The 24,364-nt window shown below is 42.2% G+C and overlaps 1 protein-coding gene across 1 annotated transcript; it reads left to right on the plus strand.

Annotated features, from left to right (window-relative positions):
- Window positions 1-5,727: 5,727 nt before the first annotated feature.
- On the plus strand, window positions 5,728-23,062 carry LOC149322285 (baculoviral IAP repeat-containing protein 5-like). The gene is made up of 4 exons (XM_089538622.1): window positions 5,728-5,907; window positions 11,373-11,482; window positions 22,369-22,486; window positions 22,808-23,062. Exons 1-4 carry the CDS (start codon window positions 5,794-5,796, stop codon window positions 22,889-22,891), a joined length of 426 nt encoding a protein of 141 aa, XP_089394748.1. The 5' UTR covers window positions 5,728-5,793; the 3' UTR covers window positions 22,892-23,062.
- The last annotated feature ends 1,302 nt before the right edge of the window (window positions 23,063-24,364 follow it).

Here is a 24,364-nt window from a genome sequence, read left to right on the forward strand (position 1 = left end):
CACTCAATGAGCTACTAGGGAAGAATGTTACTTGTCTATTGGAGAAGATAAGTCTTAGTAGCACTGGGGCTAAGGATGCAACCAGAGTCAAGCCAAAAGGACACTTTGATGTTCTCTGATGTGCTCAGAGGCGAAAGAAAAGTCTGCACAACACATATTATAGGAACATGGAATGTGAGATGCATAAATCAGCGGAAGCTAGCTATTGTAAAAGAAAATGAATATATAAACACTGCAATACTCAGTGAGTGAGCTAAAGCAAGCAGGAATGGGACATTTTAAGTCAATTATGCAGTATTTTACTCAGGAAATGAAAATCTAAGCAGACATAGGGTGGTATTAAAAGTGAGGAGAATTGTAGCAAAAGCAGTCAAGGGATATAATGCAAAGTCTGATGGAATAACATCAATCAGACTTTAGGAAAAACCCATCAGTATAACCATAATACAAGAGTGTGTTCCAATTACAGACGCAGAAGAGGAAGAAATTTAAAGTTTCTTCCTGGTAATCCAGGAGGAAATTGATCACGCATTAAAACAGGACATGTTGGTAATCATAGGTGAGTGAAGCACAGAAGCAGGAAACAGAGCAGAACCAAAGATTGTAGGATAATTTGGTCTAGGAACACGAAGCAGGAGAGCAACCAATTTAATTTTGTGAAACCAAGAGTTTGTTCATCGCAAACATATCCTTCAAGCAACCAAGAGGTGTATACATAGACATCAACTGATGGCTGTTGCCCTAAAAGGTGTGGGGATATTGGGGGGTCCCCACCAGAAATGTCAGTATGTCCTTGAAATGTTGGGGTAATTATAGCTCAAAAGGAGCCCTGTGAGAGAAATGTAGCTTCAGATAACTTTTCACCTATGTATACCAGTACTAACTGCAGAGAGCACTCCAGTTTCAGTGGAAAAGGGCTTTATTTAGAAATGCACAAGGGTGCATGCAAACATACAAAAACCAATACAACCTTAAGAACCATACAAGGCTATCTGAAATAAAGGTGTGGAAGATTGGATAGAGAGGAACTGGGAGTTAAAGAGGGCAATAATTACCAGTTCTGAAATCGACAGAAAACACAAGTAGACAATGAAGACATAGAGATAGTGAAAGTTTTCCTATATCTCTGTCATTAATCAAAATGAGGACTAGACAAGAAACAAGAATGAGACTAGGATTTGGAAGGGCAGCTGTAAAGGAACTAGGTAAGATAGTTTTTTGTGGGTTTTTCGGGCTATGTGGCCATGTTGTAGCAGAGTTTCTTTCTGACGTTTCACCAGCATCTGTGGCTGGCATCTTCAGAGAACTAGGTAAGATCTTTAAATAAAAAGATATATAATTGAATACTACAGTCCGGATCACCCATGCCATAGTATTTCCAGTTTTTTTTACTAGTGTCTCCATTATGATTGACCCAGAGCATAAAAAATCTTTGACTATTTCAATGGCTTCATCCACTATAAAATTGTGTAAATAATTTGATAATTATTTTTGTTTTCTTCATATTTCTTAAGATTCAACTGCAACCCTACTTTTCTACTTTCTTCCTTCACTTTCCTCAATAGTCATTCCAAGTCTTTGCTGTTTATGCAATTAGAAAGGTCTTGATGTTCAACACAATTGCTGATGACCATAGCAACAAATCATCATGAAAAGCCCCACCCAGGAGGCTAATTTGGGCCAGATTGTAAAGCCAGGCCTGTTGAGGCCAAACTTTTTCATACTGTGGTAGATTATAAGGAGCAGATCTTGGGGAGGGAGTTTTAAAGTCTGGGTGTGGCAACAGAGAAAGGCTCCTTTCTTCATCCCAAAAGAGCTTAGCCTCTGTGGATTATCTTATTACTGAGGCAACGTATGATGAGGAGATGCCTTAGCTTAGACAGTTTAGTGATATCAAATCATACACCACTTTAAAGACCAAAGCAGCAATTTGAATTGTTCCTGTGATCTTAACTGTTGTACTTTGAAGAAGCAGAAGTTTCTGGCTACTTTTTAAAAATAGCCTCACATACAGCATGCCAAAATAGTCCAATTGTGGAGTCAGTGAAGTGTTTGCCCAACAGCCAAATCTGTCTTTTTCAGAAACAAATATAGTTGATGTGCCAGTCTAAACTGGGCAAAGTCTCATTCTGATGGTAGCCATCAATGGTTTATCCAGTCATCATGGACCTGGAAGACTCTAGATGACGTCTAGAGGAGGTCTAATCTGTCCAACACACGATGAACTCTTCATTCCAGACAGTCTGTCAGGGCCATCCCTACCCTTGGCCACATGAGGCAAGCATCTCAGGTAGTGGATGCAGAATGGATAGAGTATGTATCACATAATGTGCACTATAACCCCACTGAACCTCCTCCTCAGATGTAGTGAAGGATGTTCTGCGCTGGTTGTGTAGGTGGCAGAAGTACCATCTTGTTCTTTGCCTCAGGCCCCAAAATGTTTTGAACCAGCTCTGCTAACTTTTCTAAAAGTCCTTCCATCTCCTCTAGATTAAATTTCAATTTGTTAGTGCTCATCCAACCCATTAGTAACTCCTCACTAGTTCAGACAGCAATGCAATCCTACAGCTTCTGACATCTGCTCTCCTGCTGGGTAATTTAGCTCTGTGTCACAACATGACACCTCTCCCCACCTAGTGATACAGGATCACTTTGGGCAGGAAAAAAATGTGTGTGTCTGGGGGCTGGGGGAGAAGCAGCAGCCATAATTTTCTGTAGTTGATTTGCCACCCCTTTGTTGGCATTTGTAATTAGGAAGTGTAAAGTAGACACTGTGGAATTGTGGCTTTTGTCATCTTGTCACATCCATGCTAGATTTGTTGAATTTCTGGCTGTGATACTGTTTAAAATTTATTTTAAAGGAAAAAGAAAAGGTGTCAGCTCTGTGCTGTATATATATTATTTAAAGCTTTTCTATAATGTCTTTCCGAATACCCTGTTTACAATACAGGTATATCTCAGTTAACAAAGGCTCTAACAATGAAATTCCTTTTACAAAGGCTTGCTGCATCCCAACAATCTCCTTTTCTTCTTCATCCTCTGTCTAGCTGCAAAGTTTTAGCAGCATCAACACAGGGAGGATAGGAAGATCTGGCAAAACATAGATTGATAAGAGTTTAGTTGCAATGAAACATAAGCTGAAAGGAGTGGGACACTAACTTGATCCAACTATAGATATGTTTCCATTTCTGCTACTGCAGACAAGGTAAATAGCAGCTACACCCAAAATCCCTGAGCTGTATCAACAGCAAAACAGAGAGAAAAGGGGACAACAGGTAAGTTCGCCTCAGCAGCTATCCCCAATGTGTTAAAGAAAGGACAGATCTGGTCACCAATATAGAAAGCATAAGAAAAGTGGAGGCTGTAACAACAGCAAATCAGCCCCACACATTTTGGGAGAATCATTCAAATTGTCTCCAGAGGTTTCAGGATGCTTTTGTTTGCTTATTCAAGGCATACCTTGACTTGGTTGTTTTATTTCACATGTGCATATTGTTGGTTTTGAACAAATGTACTGATTTGCTCTTCTGTTTTTGTGATGTAGGAACCTACCTCTATTGTTTCCATGTTATTTCTACCTCTGGTACCAAATTTTCTGTTGAGGAAGTAATGCCCAGGAGCTATCTGAGCTATATGATGCTATCTGAGGTGTAACTGTATATCTTGAGTTGGAGAAAGAATGAGTACTACTCCAGCGGATGCTTCTGTAGCTGTGTGCGCTTGCCTACAAACTAAAGGCAAGTTAAACAACAGCTGCCTCCAGAATCCTGAGCAAATGTGAAGAGTAAAAGAGAGAAAAAAGGATGAAAGAAAGCAGATATCCCCCCCCCCCCCCTTTCTAAGTCTGGCAACCAAAACAGAAATTATAAGAAAAGTGGAATATAATGGGAAAAAATCCTTTAATGTCTTTTGGAAGAAGCTTTGGTCTGTAGAAGGTTTAAAAAATCCCTCCTGTGATGCAAAATATGTTACAATTGGCTCTTCCACTGAAACTTCCACTTTATTTCATTGAAACCCACATAATGGGAGGCAGGCTTTTTAGAGGAAGAGAAACCATGTTTTGAACATGGTTCAAAGCAGCAGAAACCATGTGAAATTCAAACACACACACACACACACACACACACAAAAGTTAGGATAACATAAAGAATGCCCTTTAGAAAAAGTACAACTTTGCAGAACAAAGTCCATTTCCTCCACCTCATCAAGGAGGTGTGAAAAAGGGGATTTCCAACACAACCAGACTTCCTCCTTTTCCAGGACATTTATTTAAGCCTTCTGTACATAGAGAGATCTGTAGCACTTTGGAGACTAACTGAAAGAAAGAAATTGGCAGCATGAGCTTTCCGAGACTACAGGCTACTTCCTCAGATGCATATAAAACAGACTGTAGTCTAGGAAAGCTCCTGCAGCCATCTTCTTTCTTTCAGTTAGTCTCAAAGGTGCTACAAGATCTCTCTACTGATTCTTCAGACTAACACAGCTATATATTTGGTTTCAGCCTTCTGTCTATGAAGAATCCCCAAATACCCTCCATTCTGAGCTTGACTAAAGAGCATGATTTTGCATTTTCTTTGGTCATGGTGAGAGGGACATAAACATGGCTGAACTTATGCTTTCTAAAGGGTGGGTGCCATTGTAGCCCAAGCACTTTATTCTCTAGTTCATTTCAATGAGTCTACTGTAAATCACTGCTTTTTGCAAAAGCTATGCACAGAAGCAGAAAGCATAAGTTCAGCCATGTTTAAGTCCCTCTCAATGGCCTCCATTTTTTCTTGAATGTCCTCCATTTCACAGCACCTTGCCCTCCTTTGTGGTGAGGACCCATCTGACCACCCTGTTTCAACAAGACCTGCTTCATGAAGTTGAAGGCTTTCATGGCCGGCATCCATAGTTTTTTTGTGGGTTTTTCGGGCTATGTGGCCATGTTCTGTAAGAGTTTATTCCTGACGTTTCGCCAGCATCTCTGAAGATGCCAGCCACAGATGCTGGCGAAACGTCAGGAATAAACTCTTACAGAACATGGCCACATAGCCCGAAAAACCCACAACAAACCAAGATCTGCTTCCTTTTCTGCAAAGCTTTCAAAATGACTTCTTTCCCCTTTCTCCTCTTGCCATTGTGGGGCAGCGATTTGAGTGTTAAGACTTTGGAGACAGGAAAACATCTAGGGGCAGCCCTGTTGGCCATAGAGGGAATCCAATAGCATCCAAGCCATGATACCTCCATTGGGACAACCAGAATGCACAATGGCACGTTGCAGGCTTTCGAAGTCACACTGGCTTCTTCTTCAGGCAAACAGGAGGAAGAAATGGAAGATGTTAGTCATAGTCAGCCTGCATTTTCTGTTTCTGGCCTTAGTTCAGATGGTAGAAGAAGCCAGTGTGACTTTGAAAGTTTGCAACATGTAACTGTGTATTTTGGTTGTCCCAATAAAGGTATCACTGCCTGGGTTTGATTCCCAGCTCTGCCATGGAAACAAAAGTCCCTCTCTCTCAGCCTCCTCAGGGGAAGGCAATGGCAAGCCTCCTCTGAACATATCTTGCCAAGAAAACCCCAGGGCCGCGGTGGCCATAAGTCAGAAACTACTTGAAGGAGCACACCACACATAAGGGACTACACTTCCCAGCGCGCCCCGCGCTCCCTCCCTCACGGCCTCGCCCTCAACGTTCCTTTCCAAGCCCGCGCCTGTCAATCAGAAGCTGGGCTCCCGTCGTGCTTAGCGGTTCTGGGGCTGCGGCCGTTAGCAGTGACTGTTCTTCCCGCCGCGGTTTGAAATTGGTGGAAGAGGAAATGGTGGCGGAGAAGCAGGTTCCTCCGAGGCTGGAGCTGTACCTGAAGGAGCACCGGGTCTCCACCTTCTCCCAGTGGCCCTTCGTCTCCGACTGCTTCTGCACGCCAGAGAGGGTGAGAGCGAGGGCGCCCGGGGTCTAAGAATCAGAGTAACAGTAATAATATGGTCGCAAAACAACAACAACCACCACCACCCACCCTCCCAAAGCCTACCAAAGACTGCATTCACAAATGATGCAAAACACAAACCGCGGGGGCCTTAAAACACACACAAACCTTTTCCTTTTCTGACTATCTCTCACTTTACTTCTTTAGCCTTTGCATGAGCAATGCACACTCTGCTTTCTTGTCTAATAAGCTCTCTCTCTCTACTTATTTATCCGGGTTGATCTTGTAGCACCTTTGGGACTCACCCGCCGAAAGAAAGAGGTTGGCAGCATGAGATTTCCTAGGCTCCAGGCGACTTCCTCAGATGCATATCAAGCTTAATAATAATAATAGTAATAAGTGGGCTGCTCACGCTGCCAGCTCTTTCCTTTCAGTGAGTCTCAAAGGAGCTACAAGATCTCTCTCCACTGATTCTAAAGGCTAACAGCCCTATCTCTTTGAGTTCTATATTTGTTGAACTTAGGTCTGTTTGAAAGCTAGTACTAACTATAAAGGAAGTTTAAAAAAACACATAAATAAGTTAGTATAATTTCTCAGTGTTTTTTCAAACCTTTTATTTTTAAATTAGTAACATCAATTAAACCACATTAATTAAAACAGGCAACAGTTTAAAAGGACAAGTAAGACATACACATTTCAAAGCAATCTACAAATTCAGCATCTTAATTCACAACTTAAAATGATCCGGATGCGCCTGCCGACTTGTTTGGCTCACAGGTCCTTCATGCCAAAGGATAGTCCCTTCCTAAACATGGAAGATCATTCTGAACTATAGCAAAAGTGAGGTTTATAGTCTGTCTGCAAACATGTTTTCTAAATCCAGCTTTTTCAATTTTATTTTTATTTTATTTTAATATTTTATTGATATTTCTTAGTATCTACAATGTTGCATTTCTTATGAATGTTTACAGAAAAAGTGTCATCACTTAAAAGTAAATACATTTTATATTATGAAATCTTGTTATACTGTATTATCTCATACTTTATCATCTGTAATTATATCTTAACAAATCATCTTTTCATGAAGCATCTTTAGTGAAATATCATTTGTTTCTATAACAAATATGTCTAATCTGTTATAAAAATAAAATTTAATACAATTAAAACAATTTCTTCCAACCCAGGCAACTTATTTATTCTTATACCTTTCCTTCTAATCTTGGTTTAATATCAGTTAAGTGTTCAAAATATATAAAACACATGCATGATACGCATACTGTATAGACTCATGTAGAAGTCTAGAAATTTTAGTCAAAAATGTAGCCAAAAAACCTGAGTCAGCATATCCATGGGTCAATGGAAGTACTCTACTTTAACTCTTATATGAAAAAGGAACCATCCCCTGGTAAAAAGCAAAAGTGTAATCCATCCTGGAAGCACCCCCCTCCCTTAATCCCATCCATCTAGGGTGGGCACAAACAGTTTTGCCCGCTGGAGTTTTGTAAGTTCTTTGGCACTGTTTTCCTTTGCTTCATCTTTTACATCCTTTGTTACATGCCCCTAGGTTTTACTCTTGACTTATCTACGGGTCATATCAAAATTAATAATTGTGGCCCCAAAAATTGCCCTTGACTTATACATGAGGTCAATTTATAGTTGAATATATGTGGTATATTTTATATATGTTATTTTATGTGTATCATACATTATTGTGTGTGTGTATACACTGCATAATACACACACAGTATATTATGCAGAATACACACACACACACATGTGCACATGCCTATATGTATTTACCCATACATATAGTTTGGTTAAGTGCCTCTAGCGACAGTAAATTGTATACCATTTATCACATCTGTATTAGGTTACCTATGGTGCGCTTCCTTCATATATATTATGTTTTCCTTCCTTCTTTTACTAAAATAAATTATACTCATAATAAAAATAAAAGAGTTTGAATGGTTAATATGCTATTTTATCTTACTTTATCTTCATTTTTCTTCCACTTTATTTTTATGTATCAAAATATATTGTTGCTAAATTTCCTCATTTATCCTTCCATTTCAGAATAACTTCTTTCCAATTTTCAAATATTGTTTTTCCATTTGTCTTCAGTTATGTTAGTTAATATAGCCATCTCACTTTGGCTTTTAACAGCAGGACGGAAGCAGTTTGTCATTGTGACTCCACCATCCCCAGCAGGGAGGCTGGCAAATCAGGAGAGGCGTTTCCATTGGTTGTCTGAGGGTGCATCTGCACTGTAGAAATAATGCTGTTTGACACCACTTTAACTGCTGTAGCCCCATCCTATGGAATCCTGGGGTTTGTAATTTTACAAGGTTTTCTTCAGGCTTTTGTGTCAGAGTGCTAAAAATACAAATCCCAGCGTTCTGTAGGATGAAGCCATAGTAGTCCAAAGTGGTGACCAACTGCATTATTTCTACTGTGTGGAAACACCTTAAAAGACTAGCCTGTCAGAGGAAGGCTAGGTTACAGAGTTTAGTATTCCAGGACTTATTGATACACACCCCTGATACTGGCTTATCTCACAGGTCTGTAGTAAGGTGAGGATCAAGCAAACACACAGTGACCAGATGTCATAACCACAAAGGAGGACAGTGCACTATTAGATCTAAGGCATTCAAGAAAAAATGTAGGGCATTACAAAGTAAAAGCTAAAAACACTAATATAAATATAAATTCGTGCTTCTTAGTAATGCTTCAAATGGAGGATATTTTGGACGTCCAGGACAGAAGATTGAAATGGAGCTGCAAGTTTATGGAATATACACGCTCATTTACAAACCAGCTTTACTTACCTTTGGCTTTTGCAAGGCATGGTGGAAATGAAGCAGACTAAACTGCTTTTAGACCCCCGCCTTGCACTAGTAACAACGGGGAAAGATTTAAGAGGGAGTGATGCTGACACCTGATTGAACTGAAGCACTTTTCAAGCCTCTTGAAGAGCCACTCTCTTATCTCTGGGAGGGGAAGAGCCCTTACAGAAGAAGTTCACAGGTCCTACTGAGTTTGGCACCAGGTCAGAGATATCCCATTAGTGATGTTTATGAAGCACAATGAAGACTTTATTTAAACACTTTATTTTATAAAAATGTTGTCACTGTCCTTTCCCACCTTATAAATTAGAGTCCTCAAGACTAGAGCATGTGTGCCTTTGTAATCTAGAATTCAAAGACATAGCTGTTCTGGTCTGGAAAATCAGTAGTCTGGAAAGGGATCCTGTAGCACCTTTGAGACTAATGTGAAGAAAGTAGTTGGTAGCATGAGCTTTCGTAGACTTCAGCCTGTTTCCTCAGATGCGTGTTTGGTGTGGAGAATCCAGAGACAGAACTATGTGTGTGAGAATGTCAATTCAAATTCAAAACCTTGTGCGTATAGAGTTGAGGTGACACGTTCTGTTTTAATGATGGTCTTTGGGGGACAAAGGCAAGAGGAAGGTTGTTGATGACAGCCAAGAAAAGTAGAGTAACCATATGAATGAGTGCTGGAATGTAGGAAACAGAGAGAGGGGATGTGATGAAGATGGGGGTTAGATAAGGTTGAAATGTGTGTAGTGTGCCAGGAAACCATTATCTCTGTTCAACCCATTGCTGATGGATTGCAGTCTTGCGTAGGTTCCAATTTTGCTATTTCTTGTTCCAATCTTCCTTTGTAGTTTTTTGTTCAAGGACTGCTCTTCTGAGGCCTGAGATAGAATGCCCAGGGAAACTGAAGTTTTCTGCAGTCAGTTTTTGTGCACTCCCATTCCTAAGGTCTGATTTGTGTCCATTTATCCTCTGGCAGAGGGACTGGCCTGTTTGCCTAAAGGAGAGTGCTGAAGGGCATTGCTTAGACAATACACACATTTCAACCTTATCTAACCACCATCCTCATGAGAGTGCCCTTGATGAGTTCATCACATCCCTTTCTCTGTTTCCTTTATTCCAGCACTCATTCGTATGGTTACTCTCCTTGGCTTTCATCAACAACCTTCCTCCTACCTTTGCTAGCCTGGCCAATAGTCATGCTAGTGAGCCATTCAAGGATGTGTAGTCCAAAGCAGTAATGTTTCTAAGCTCTGCCCCTTATCTATCCACCTCTATCAAAACACCTCTTTTAACACCACTTCCATTCTTCCCCAATTTGATGTTGAAACCTCTCCTCCAGCACCTGGAAAGCGGTGTTAGGTGGTTAGGAGGGTCCAGAAAAGGAGAAGGAGGGACAGATGTGATGCTTTCCTCTTTCCATCCTTTGATATAGCCCCCTAGGTTCTACTCTGGACTTATCCATGGGGCATATCAAAATCCATGATTTTTACCCTGAAACCTTCCCTTAACTTATACATGAGGTGAACTTGTACATGAGTATATAGAGTATATTGCTGTTGAACAGACCAAAGTAGTTTAAATCAGCAAGAGAAAAGGCTGACCAAAACACAGATTTAAACCAGGTATTAAACTGATTTCTTAGTGTATTTACAAATCTGTTCACAAATCATGTGACCCTATTACAGGATTTTCTTGGCAAGTTTCTTCAGAGAGGGCTTGCCATTGCCATCCTCTGAGGCTGAGAGAGAGTGACTTGCCCAAGGTCACCCAGTTGGGTTTTCATAGCTGAGCAGCGATTTGAACACAAATCTTCCAGTCCACTGCTCAAACCACTACACCACATTGGTTCTTTATGGCCCCCATAAAGACAGGCCAAAATAAAGCTGCTTCGAGTCACTTTGGAGGTATGCTGTTTAAATGATGCTTGTGTCCTAAGAGTCCGGAAGCCACGCCAAAGCCACGATCCAGTCCTAAGGACTGGAGCACAACTTTGCTGCAACTTCTGGACTATTAGTACGCAGGCATCATTTAAACAGCATATCTCCAAAGTGACTCGAAGCAGCTTTATTTTGGCCTGTCTGTTTGGGGCCTATGATTCAGTTTAGAGTTCAGTGATAAAGCCAGCATACTTATATTTAGATTATTTAAAATTATCTTTATATAATGATACTTCAGAGAAACCTGTTTTTAAATGAAACGTTTAAAATAATTGAAATGTTAATCTAATTTTTTAAAAGTAATTGAATAAGCCATTAATACTTTCCTCATGTGAATATTTGAATGCCTATATATAACTATACATTCTGTTCAGTTGAGAATCCTGAAAAAGTAGGATTTTTTTTAACTACCTGGAGAAATCCCAATGCATGAAAGCATTAGATAAACTTTCATATCAGTGAATGGAGGTTAGAAGCAGAGGCAGTACATGCACACAGTGCTGTTCTTATCCCTTCTCTCATCCACATGTTCACAGATGTGGAGAGAGGAGATACTTTGAGCCATGGTGATCTGTGGCCAAGCAGTCTTTTTCATCATTTCAGTTCAGGAATCTTTGATGTGTGACTGGAATGCATGTCCATTTGAATAATATTTTCCTCTATTGACTTTCCTTTTTCTCTTGTTCTTGCCCCAATACAGATGGCAGAAGCTGGCTTCATTCACTGTCCTACTGAGAATGCACCTGATGTGGTACAATGCTTTATATGCTTTAAGGAGCTGGAGGGTTGGGAGCCCGAAGATGACCCGATGTATGTATCATGAAATTTTGATCCAAACAATTATACTTGAGACAAGTATCTCAACTGTTATAAAGTGGCAGTTCTGCACAGTGTAACTCCAGACTAGTACTATAGGGAAATGGAGCCAGGTTTAGTAAAGGGTGTTAGATATTTCTGATGAATTGTGCACATATTCTTTTTTTAACCAAAAGCTGTCCTAATATAGCCACTTCAGAGGAAGTGAAACTACTTATCAATAGCATATAATGTTTGATTTTTTAACATATCGGGGTACTGCCCAAAGCAAGCATGTGCTTAGATTTTGTGGGGTTGCATGACTTGCATTTGCAAAGTATATGGATTAAATTAGTGCCAGCCTCCAGGACTGCAGTATGTGTGTGTGGCATTAATCAAGTTGAATTCCCCTAGCTGCTATGTAAGCCAATCATTTTAATAATTTCATTTTGTTATTATGAAAGCCTTTGGCCTGAGAACTACATTAGTTGCCAAGTTTAGTGTTCTTCAAGAGAGAGGTTCTGTGCCTATACCTGCACAAACATCAAAGCATGATGGCTGGAAGTGTTGGACATCACTAAGATATGGTTCCTGCTTGATACATCAGATCTGACAGGTTTGATCCTCTTTTAGGTCCCAGGAGGCATACCTGTGGCTTTGATGTAGAACAGGAACCGAATAAAAAACTGAAAAGCACGTATTCACAGTTGAAGAGTTAAAGCAGGGGTAGGCAACCTTTTTGAGCCGGGGTTGCTGTCCCTCAGGCGACTGGGGGGGCTGAAGCCAGGGGTGGAGCTTCAACCCTCTGGGGTGGGGCCACGTGCCGGGGGTGGAGCTCCCACTCTCCAGGGGCGGGGTCGTGTGCTGGGGGTGGAGCTTCCACATTCCAGGGGTGGGGCTACATGCCGGGGGCGGAGCATCCACCCTCTGGGGGCCAGGCCTCCCCATCTTTGCTGGCCCCTGACGGGGCCCCAGGCCCCGTCAGAGACCGGCAAAAAAGCTGGTGGGGGCCACCAGCGCTGGAGGGCCCCCTGGAGGGCCCCAGCGACAGCAAAGGGCCCCCCCAGAGGCCCCCTGCCGCCCTCGGAGCCCTCCTGGAGGGCCCCAGAGACGGCAGCGGGCCCCCCAGAGACCCCCTGCCGCCCTCGGAGCCCTCCTGGAGGGCCCCAGAGACGGCAGCGGGCTTGCCAGAGGCCCCCTGTTGCCCTCGGAGCCCTCCTGGAGGGCCCCAGAGATGCCAGTGGGCCTTCCAGAGGTCCCCTGCCGCCCTCGGAGCCCTCCTGGAGGGCCCCAGAGACAACAAAGGGCCCCCCAGAGGCCCCCTGCTGCCCTCTGAGCCCTCCTGGAGGGCCCCAGAGATGGCAGCGGGCCCCCCAGAGGCCCCCTGCCGCCCTGGGAGCCCTCCTGGAGGGCCCCAGAGACGGTAGCGGGCCTCCTAGAGGCCCGCCGCCGCGGCCATCCATTGCGGCTTTTCGCCGCTCTGGGCACCGGCATTTTTTCGCCCAAAATGGCGGCGCCCAGAGCGGCGAAAAGCTGTGACCGGTGGCAGCGGCGACAACAGAAGCCAGGGCCAGGCAGCAGGCCTCCGCGGGCCGCATCCGGCCCACGGGCCGGAGGTTGCCGACCCCTGAGTTAAAGGAACGGGTTGTTTATTCACGCTGTCTTGAGTTTCTTGAAGCCAACTCCATTCTTGATCCCTTTCAGCCTGGTTTCCGCCCAAGGCATTCTACAGAGACAGCTCTCACTAAGATCTTGAATGACCTTTTACAGGCCAAGGCTAATGACCTTTACTCTGTTCTCATGCTTCTTGATCTGTCTGCTGCCTTCGACACTGTTGATCACTGTCTTCTAGTTGATATACTTTCTGACCTTGGGTTCTCAGACTCTGTTCTTGACTGGTTTAGATCTTACTTGTCTGGCAGATCTTTTGCAGTAGTTGCAGGTGGTCAGACTTCATCTCCTGTTCACTTATCTGTTGGAGTTCCCCAGGGCTCTGTTCTGGGTCCCCTTCTGTTTTCTCTCTACACACTGTCCTTAGGAAAACTCATCAGCTCTTTTGGTTTTTCCTACCATCTGTATGCCAATGACACCCAGCTGTATCTTTCCGCCCCGACCTTTCTCCAAGGCTTGAACAGCAAGTTTCGTCTTGCCTCATAGCTGTTTCACAGTGGATGCGCCATCGACGTTTGAAGCTCAACATGTCCAAGACGGAGCTTCTTGTCTTTCCTCCTAAATCCACCCTTCAACACTCCTTTTCTGTCTCTGTGGACAACATTTCTATTCAACCAGTCCAGCAAGCCCGCAGTCTTGGTTTTATCTTTGATTCTTCTCTGTCGTGTATCCCTCAGATCCAGACCACAGCCAAGGCTTGTAGATTCTTTTTGTACAATATTGCCAAAATCCGATCATTTCTCTCCGCCTCTACTGCCAAGATCCTGGTCCATGCCCTAGTGGTCTCACGACTCGATTACTGTAACGTCGTCCTGGCTGGGCTTCCTCTTTCTCACCTCCGTCCTTTAATCTCTGTTCAGCGTTCAGCTGCACGCATCATCACTTCCACCCACCGCTCTGACCACATCTCTCCTGTGTTGGCATCCCTTCACTGGCTCCCCCTCCCTTTCCGCATTCAGTATAAGCTCCTGTTGTCGACATTTAAAGCCCTCCATGGACTGGCCCCTTCTTACTTATCAGACCTTCTTTCTCCTCACCTTCCCACTCGGGCCCTCCGTTCTGATAGTCAAGATCTGCTGTCTCAGCCCAGGATTTCCTCTGCCCCATCCCGGATTCGCCCCTTTTCACTTGCTGCCCCTCACTCCTGGAACCTTCTTCCCCCACAAGCAAGAGCCATCACTTCTTTAACCAGCTTCAAAACGGAGTTGAAAACCATCTTGTTTAGAGAAGCCTTCCCAGGCATTGCATAATTGTCGCTTACTATTTGATGTTCTTTTGGTGCCTGTTTATCAAACCATTTCCTGTATTGCTATGTACTGTATATGTATTATCCTACTTGAGAGTATGTATTTTCCCTGTAAGAAGATTAACCATCCATTATGAAGCCAAGCCCTCCCTCCAGTCCATCTACCTTGGTCCAGGCCTTGGAGGTAGAGAGGAACTGCTGGACCTCTTACCCTTTCCCTCCACCACTCCTTTCTCCTTTTGTGTCGTGTCTTTTTAGATTGTAAGCCCGAGGGCAGGGAATTCGTCTAACTAAAAAGATTGTATGTACAGCGCTGTGTAAATTTACAGCGCTTCATAAATAAAGGTTAATAATAATAATAATAATAATCTTAAAAAGCCCAGTGCGTTTTGGGCTTGCCACAAATTGGCCTTCTTCAGGGGCTGATTATAAAATAAATAAAAGTACATTTATTATAGTTGTACTGGAACAACACACATCATCTCTTAAAACACAATTTCTTAAAAATCAAATATCTATTATCCATATTATCATATACATACCTATTATCAAAGATATCTGGAGTTGCAGTCTGCACTCTCAACAAGATGGACACTGAGTATTAGAATGAAGGGACTAGGACTACCAATGAGTTCATATTTATGGATTTTTGAAGTAATATCGAAGAGAACCAATGAGAAGATACATAATGCAGTCTATCTACAAGGTTACTCAGTTCTGTTCCATCTAGCTAATGCAATATTGAAATTTTTTAGCCATTTATTTCAAATTTTTATATAAGACATTGTATTTCCAAATCTTTATTCAAACCCCCGGTACTAAGTTTTTAAATTTCAAAACCCACTCTACCTCTTTCTTCTTTAATCAATTCACATTTTTATTATTTATCACCTCTAGTACTCAAAAGCATATTTCAGTTGCTGCATGTTCCATTTGTTCAAAGAGGGGCCCCTATTCTTATATTTCTCATTGAGAAATACTGACATAACTGACATAAGCTTTTGAGTACTGGAGGTGATAAATAATAAAAATGAGAATTTTTATTCTCATTCCCAGGGGGTTTGAATGAAGATTTGAAAATACAATGTTTTATATAAAAATTTAGACTGGAACTGCTGCAAAAATAACAGATTTCGAACTAATCGGACACACTGTTCTCTGACATTTAATCACATCACTAAAGTCATAACAGAAAATCATACACAAACACTGATACTTATTAGAGAATATTCCAGGATGTAAACAAAAACCAAATCCATCTCTCCATTCTGAAGAATAGAAGGGTGGGAGCTCTTTTAGTTGATCATTTTGAAGAAATGCAACGTTCTGTAGCAGATTTCCACCTTTGGGCAATAGAAAATTCACAATAACAAAGAATATATTTTAAACAAAAAAGAGGTTGCCTTTAAATATAAGATAGCAGCCAGGACATTCCTATAAAGTTGTATTCCCAGTAGACTGAGCTCGCTTCCACAGACTGGTGAAAAGGCCACATCATCAGGGGCCTTAACGTTGGTGTTTACCACAGAATTATTTGAGGAGGAACCCCACAGTCCTGTTTCAGTCATTACTAAAGATTTGCAGTATGGACACCGAGGGATCTGCTGCAGTCACCTGCAACTCTTGTGGGATGTTTGTCTTCTTGCCTACAGAAGTGGAGAACTTCACATGCACCAAGTGCAAGTTGGTAGCACTCTTGGAGGAGAAAATGCAGCAGCTGGAGTCCAGATTACACTTCAGCATATTAGGGAGCAAGAGGATTTCCTGGACACAACAGAACTAACGATTTTGGATGAGTACCACGCAGAGGAAGATGCTAGGGCGGAGGAGGTTACTTCCCATACACAGGAGGCAGACAGCTGGAGGAATATCACACAGAGAAGTAAGCCAAGAAGGGATTGTTCTGGGAGCTTGCAGCTAGAGAATCAATTCGAAGCTCTTTCCCTTATCAAGGAAGATGAAGAAGAGCAGCATGGACAGACTTCAGGGACAGAGCAGGGGAGCCTTAGAGTTCCACCCGAGGGAACAGTCGCTGCTAAGCCTCGGAGGAGGCGTGTGGTCGTAGTGGGGGACTCCTTGCTGAGGGGTACAGAAGCAGTGATTTGTAGGCCTGACAAGACGTCTCGAGAGGTGTGTTGTCTCCCAGGGGCAAAGATCTGTGATGTGACAGAGAGGCTGACAAGACTGGTCAAGCCTACTGACCAATACCCCTTCCTCTTGGTCCACGGGGGAACCAATGATACTGCAAGACACAGCCTTCAGAACATCAAAAGGGATTACGAGGCGCTTGGTAGGAAGCTGAAAGGAATGGATGTACAGGTTGTCATCTTGTCTCTTCTGCCAGTCGAAGGGCACGGTCCAGGAAGGGAGAGGAAAATAGCAGATGTGAACAACTGGCTCTGCAGATGGTGCTGCCGAGAACGATTTGGATTCTTCGATCATGGGCTGCGGTTCCACGAGGAGGGACTTCTTGCAATGGACGGGTTGCATCTCACAGCAGTTGGAAGAAATGTTTTTGCCAACAGTCTCAAAAACTTGATCAGGAGGGCTTTAAACTGAGTTCTGAGGGGAAGGGAGACAATATTAAGGAAGGCGAAAAGGATGGCGAAAATAGTCAAACTGACATAGGAAACAAGAAAAAAAGTGCAAGGACCCAACAGTGGGAGGCAAAAAAACTTGCACAGGCAGCAAGTAAAATGGACCCATGGCCTGCGATGTCTCTACACTAATGCATAAAGCATGGGAAATAAGCAAAATGAACTCGAACTCCTAGTACAACAAAGCAAATATGATATAATAGGCATCACCGAAACCTAGTGGGACGAGTGTCATAATTGGAATGTGGAAATAGAGGGGTATAACCTTTTTAAGAGAAATAGGGCAAACAGGAAAGGAGGAGGAATAGCACTATATGTCAGAGATACAGTCGGCCCTTCTTATACACGGATTTTTTATACACGGATTTAAGCATACACAGTTTGAAAATGTTCCAAAAAAGTATAAATTTACCTTGATGTTCCATTTTTTATTAGGGACACCATTTTGCTATGTCATTATACTTAATGGGACTTGAGCATACACGGATTTTGTTATACACGGGGGATCTTGGAACCAAACCCCAGCGTATAACAAGGATCCACTGTATTTACACCAGTGAAGAGATTCAGGACATCAGTACTGACAGCCAGGTGGAGATCATCTGGATAAAAATTAAAGGGGAGGGAAACACCAAGGATGTTATGGTGGGAGTCTATTACAGACCTCCAAGTCAGACTGACGAATTGGATGATGCCTTTCTAGAACAGATGACCGCACATTCAGAAAGGAGAGATGTAGTAGTGGTGGGTGACTTCAACTATCCTGATATTTGCTGGAAGTCAAACTCAGCAAAATCCTCAAGGTCTAGCAAATTCCTCACTTGCCTGGAAGACTATTTCATTGTCCAAAAGGTGGAAGAGGCAAAAAGGGGATCAGCTATTTTAGATCTGATCCTAATCAACAAGGATGACTTGGTTAATGGGGTGCAAGTGGTGGGATCATTAGGTGGAAGTGACCATGTTCTCCTGGAGTTTGTAATACAGTGGAAAGGAGAAGTCAGGCATAGTCAGACACACATTCTAGACCTGAGGAGAGCGAATTTCAGTAAATTTAGAGACGTATTGAGGGTGATTCCATGGTCAGAAATACTAAAAGATAAAGGAGTTCAGGACGGATGGGACTTTTTCAAAAGGGAGATACGGAGGGCACAATTTCAAACAGTTCCAGTGAGAAAGAAAAATGGGAGGTGTCTTAAGAAACCAGGATGGATGACTAAGGAACTTTCAACTGAGCTAGGTTTTAAACGGAGCATGTATAAGAAATGGAAAAGGGGGGAAATTACAAAAAAGGAATTCAAAGAAATAGCAGGCATGTGTAGGTAGGGATGCCATATCCCGGTTTCCGCTGGGAAAATCCCGTTTTTGGGGCTCCCTCCCAGTCACGGCCCGGTTTGGCCCCCACCCATGCATTTGTCCCAGTCTGGGGCCCGCTCCTGTGGCCATTGCTGCTAATGCGGCTGGCCACGGCACCAACCCACCTCCTTCTCGGCGGCAGCCGCGCCGCCATCGCGCCTCCCGCGCCAGGGCCAGGGCTTTCCTGCGTGTGTGCAGGGCTCTAAAGCAGGAGTTATTATTAACTATATACACCCTTGTCTTGTTTTTATTTATTTTTCATTATTTTTATTATTAAATATATACACCCATGTCTTGTTTTTTTATTTCTTTTTCATTATTTTTATTATTAAATATATAAATATGGCCAGAAAGGGAAGTCCATTTCTGCCACCTGTCTAGAAATAATGCCAAAATGTCCTCCATTTTGATCATGCCTTAGAAACATGCATCTAGATTAACATTTTTTAAAAATCATCAATCTTTTTCGCGTGTCCTCCATTTTTATTAAAAACGTGTCCTACATTTGTCCCGGTTTGGAGGTCCTGGCTTATGGCACCCCTATGTGTAGGGGTAAAGTCAGAAAAGCTAAAGCACAGAATGAACTCAGACTTGCTAGAGAGGTTAAGAACAACAAAAAGGGCTTTTTTGGATATGTCCGCAGCAAAAGTAAGAAGGAGGAAACAGTAGGGCCACTGCGTTGAGAAGATGGCAAAATGTTAATGGGACAGAGAAAAGGCAGAATTACTCAATACCTTCTTTGCCTCAGTCTTCTCAGAAAAGGCAAAGGGTGCTCAACCTGAGGATAATGGAGCAGAGGACAGAATAGGGGAATTTCAGCTAAGAATAAGTAAAGAGATAGTAGAGGAATACCTTGTTAATCTAAATGAATTTAATTCTCCAGGATCAGATGAACTTCATCCAAGGGTATTAAAAGAACTGGCAAATGTAATATCGGAGCCATTGGCAATAATCTTTGAAAACTCCTGGAAAACAGGAGAAATCCCAGCAGACTGGAAGAGGGCATACATTGTCCCCATCTTCAAAAAGGGGAAAAAAGAGGATCCCAACAATTATCGTCCAGTTAGTCTGACATCAGTACCAGGAAAGATTCTGGAGCAGATCATTAAACAGAGAGTCTGTGAACATCTAGAAGGCAATGCCATAATCACAAAAAGTCAACATGGGTTTCAGAGAAACAAGTCATGCCAGACAAATCTGATCTCTTTCTTTGATAAAATTACCAGCTTGGTAGATGAAGGGAATGCTGTGGATATAGTATATCTTGATTTCAGTAAGGCCTTTGACAAGGTTTCCCATGACATTCTTGCAAACAAGCTTGTAAAATGTGGACTAGACAAGGTAACTGTTACATGGATTTGTAACTGGTTGACCGGTCGAACGCAAAGGGTGCTCAGCAATGGCTCCTTTTCAAATTAGGAGGAGTAGCTAATACTCCAGAGGACAGGATCAAAATTCAAAATGACCTGAATAGACTAGAAAGGTGGGCCAAAGCTAACAAAATGAAATTCAACACGGAGAAATGTACGGTACTGCACTTAGGGCAGAAAAATAAAATGCACAAATATAGGATTGGGGACACCTGGCTGAATGAAACTATGTGTGAAAGGGATCTAGGAGTTCAAGTAGACCACAAGTTGAACATGAGTCAACAGTGTGATGTGGCAGTTAAAAAGGCCAATGCTATTTTAGGCTGCATCAATAGAAGTATAGTGTCTAGATCAGGGGTAGGCAACCTGCGGCCCGCGGGCCGAATGCGGCCCGGCAAGGCCTTGGGACCGGCCCCAGCCTGGTCCTGCCGCCGATTGCCACCGGGGCCTTTGGGGGGCAATTGTCCATAGAAGCCTCAGAAACATGCATTTATATTAACATTTTTTTAAAATCAGCAAATTTTTTCGCTGATTTTTTTTTTTTAAAAGTGTCTTCCATTTTTTTTTTTTAAAGTGTCTTCCATTTGAAAATTTTGTCATACATTTGTCCTGGTTTATTTATATATTTAAATTTTTAAAAATTATTTAATTATTTATTTATTGGCTTCGGCCCCCCAGTTGTCTGAGGGACAGCAACCCGGCCCCCGGCTCAAAAAGGTTGCCTACCCCTGGTCTAGATCAAGAGAAGTAATAGTGCCACTGTATTCTGCTTTGGTCAGGCCCCACCTGTAATATTGTGTCTAGTTCTGGGCGCCACAATTAAGAAAGGACATTGAGAAACTGGAGCGTGTCCAGAAGAGGGCGACTAAAATGGTGGAAACCATGTCCTATGAGGAACGACTTAGGGAGCTGGGGATGTTTAGCTTGGAAAAAAGAAGGTTAAGAGGTGATATGATAGCCCTGTTTAAATATTTGAAGGGATGTCATGTCGAGGAGGGAGCAAGCTTATTTTCTGCTGCTCCAGAGAACAGGACCCGGAACAATGGATGCAAGCTACAGGAAAAGAGATTCCACCTCAACATTAGGAGGAACTTCTTGACAGTAAGGGCTGTTCGACAGTGGAACGCACTCCCTCGGAGGGTGATAGATGGATGGCCATCTGTCAGGGATGCTTTGATTTGGATTTCCTGCATGGCAGGGGGTTGGACTGGATGGCCCTTGTGGTCTCTTCCAACTCTACGATTCTATGATTCTTTGAGGTAGAATGGATGCTAAAATTGAGGTCCCTGGTGCCTTTAGGACTGAATTAAGATCTGGAACTACAGTTTTTCATTTAAATGCAACAGAGGAGGATTTTAATGGATTGTATGTATGCACATGATTGAAATACAGTGGCATAAATGGGTTGAGTGATCACCTGGAGAGATTGGATCAGATGTACCTGTGTCACATTCCAAGACATATCATTGGTCATGTATTTTCAAGGCATATCTGGGCTATGAATATGTAAAGAAATGCCGTAGATTCTGTTCTCTTTATACTATATGGGCCTGTGTTTTAGAGAGTGTTTTCAACTTCAGTGATTTCTTTTGGAGGGTATGTAAAATAATGTATTTTTTTTTTAATGAATTAGTTAATTGAGCTTTGTCCTATCTTTTTAATATAGTGTTTCCTCCATATTCGCTGGGGTATGGGGCACGGGACCCCCATGAAAGTGGGAAAAAACCTGCAGATAAAACACTACTCTTTTATTACCCTAAGTCTGAGAACACCTATCTAGGAATCTCTGAGTTCCCCTGTGGAATTTTGTGACCAACATCTGGCAGAAGCTGACCATAGAATTGCATTGAAGGACATACAAATACTTAAAGAAGTGTTTTCTGTAGCAAGCTCTAGGTCATCTAGTGTAACTTTATAGTCAACCTTTGGCAGAGTCATGCTGGAGGACCTAGAGTTTCCTGGAGAGAACATATTAATCAAATCGGTGAATAATCAAATCCACAAAAGTCAGATTTGCAAATGTGGGGGCTCCAACTGTACTTATAATATATGTGTGTTTGTGTTTGTTTCTAGACCCTAAAGAAGGCTTTTCTCATTCAGGCCAAGACGCATTGGGCTTTAAAAAAAACCCCACACATACTAATAAACAGTTGATTATCAGTGCATGTGCAGCTTGTCTCTTCACTGTTTTTTTGCTTTTCAACGTGTCTTCTGATGGGTTATCAATAAATACATGGCATTTCAGTATTTGCACTGGTTCCCTTTATCTTTCAGGTTGATTTCAAGATACTAGTTACATCCAATAAATTAAACTTACTACCTGTGTGCCACCCTCTGTCCTTAAGGGCAAACACAGAGGTTATTTGGTAGTGTATGGAATATCCTGTTGCTCCCAGGTCTCCCTGTTAATGCAAGGCTTCTCCAGTTTTCATGGTGACTTTTTAGCTGCTAGCTTATTCAAATGACATGAATGAGCACATACATACCAGACTGATGGGAAGAAGTTTGGGGCTTGGTGGTACTCTAATCCAACTAACACATCTAGTGAATGAGATGAGAAGACAGTGGTTTTGGTCTTTTTACTAACAGCTCACCACATCTATGCCTCAGGAGGGTTGCCTCTCTGAGACTCAGCAAACTAATACAGTTCTTCTTAATTTTTAGGGAAGAACATCGGAAACACTCCCCCAAGTGTGCATTTCTTGCTCTTCAGAAAGACTTGGCTGACATGACAGTGCAAGAGCTAATAAAACTTAGCAAAGAGAGAAATATCAACCTAATTGTAAGTATGGCTTTCGGGGAAGCACAGATTTACCTAGTCTGTTCCTATTCTTCTGTCTATCCTACCATTTCAGATTAGTTATGTAGCACACCAGTCTTTTCCACTCCAAGTAGTTTGTGGTGTTGTGCATATAGACCTATTTGTTTGTAACTCAGAGGACACTTCTTCCCTGCTGTGGTGTGTTTTTACTATTTCCTTGCCTTCCAAAGTTGCCCCTGACCATTCCTATTTGGAATAAAGCCCTTCCCTTATAGTTCTTTCTACAGCTGAAACCTGCCTTTTTATTTTCTAATAAGAGTTGCTTTGGCTTTTCCCCCCCAGAAAAAGCAAGTTAACCTGAAAATCACCGACACAGAAGAATTTGCTGCTAAGATCCATAATGAAATCAGTTTGCTGTGTTTGTAAAGCTCTTTGTATGCCTTCTTATGATGTAAGTTAATTTCCTTACTGACTGTACAGATGGGCTTCAACAGAAGTTGAAGCTCAATTGCTCCATGAAAGAACTCGAGAGTTTCTCCTTTTGGAATTTTTCTTCATTTATTTTTTCCTAAATAAATGTTACTGATTTTCAATATATTGGCTGTGTGACAGTTTCCTGCTTAGAGTTTGTGACTACATTGTAATGCCTGAAGGACCTTTCTTGTTCTCTCCCGAAGAGTATCTCCAGTCTAACTGCTCTTAAAGGCTAAATGAAAATATCTGTAGTGCTTTGGTATTGCAGTAGTAAATGACAACATGAAATATACAAACACCAAGGAAGTGGTAGAAGATGAATGCAGAAGCAGAAAGGCTGAAGTAACCCTTGTTCCTGCCCATCTTTGCTTTGGGCATACTTGTCTAAGTATGAAAATCTGGGCATACTTGTCTAGGTCTGAAAAAGGTCCAGGATGGGTAAGAGCGCTGAAACAGGCTGGAGATTTTATACATGACTGCTTGCATTGGTTTTTGGGATTTTAGAAGTGTGTGGCTAAGTGGTATGAATGAGGCAGCACAACGAAACTGAGGAACATAAGAATTTTCATTGACACTTGTGGAAAAGAGCCACCATCTTAAATGAGATGTGCTCTTCTCCATTTCAAAGTGTTGTCATGCAGGAGTACTACAGCATTCCTGAAAGATGCCCATCCATCCTGTTTAAAGACCTCCAAAAAGGAAAGTTCACTGCCCTCTGGGGCAGTCAATTCCACTGTCAAACAGTTCTTACAACGAAGACGTTCTTTCTAACATTTAGGTGGAATCTCCTGTGTTTTGGTTTGTATCCCCCACCATTCCCTTCTCCTTTTGTGTCGTGTCTTTTTAGATTGTAAGCCTGAGGGCAGGGAACCGTCTATTATGCCTTCTGTTGTAAGCTGCCCAGATTCCCAATGATTGGGCGGCATATAAATAAATCCTATTATTATTATTATTATTATTATTATTATTATTATTATTCCAGTCTCTAAAGCAGCAGAAAACAAATTTGCTCCATCTTTTACATGTCAACCCCTCAGATAGTCAAAGATAGTTGTCATGCTACCTCTCAAATCTGCCACTTGAAAAGGGCAAAAAAGCAAGCTACCAGCCTGGCTAGCATGGACAAATCTTAATTTCTTCCAGAAGAACCAATTCATCAGTGGGGTATAATTTCCATTTTTTTTACCTCAGTCCTTTAGTATCTGGTTGCTTAATGAAGCACTTAGTGTGAAATATCTTGCAACCCTGAAGCAGTCTAAGATCCATGAAGTTACTAATAACCTTTCTATGTTGGTCAGTTTTGCCAGCTGTAGCTCATTTTCAACATTGCCTGGTTGCAAAGTGGTTGTCCAATGCCTTTCTAATTCTGTTCAGGACGTGTGAAGAAGCCTGGGCATAGGTTCACTCCGCTAGGTTTTATCTTTG

Source organism: Sceloporus occidentalis, unplaced genomic scaffold (assembly GCF_023333645.1).
Source record: "Sceloporus occidentalis isolate IW3139 unplaced genomic scaffold, rSceOcc1.0.p SCAF_1, whole genome shotgun sequence".
Taxonomy (NCBI): domain Eukaryota; kingdom Metazoa; phylum Chordata; class Lepidosauria; order Squamata; family Phrynosomatidae; genus Sceloporus; species Sceloporus occidentalis.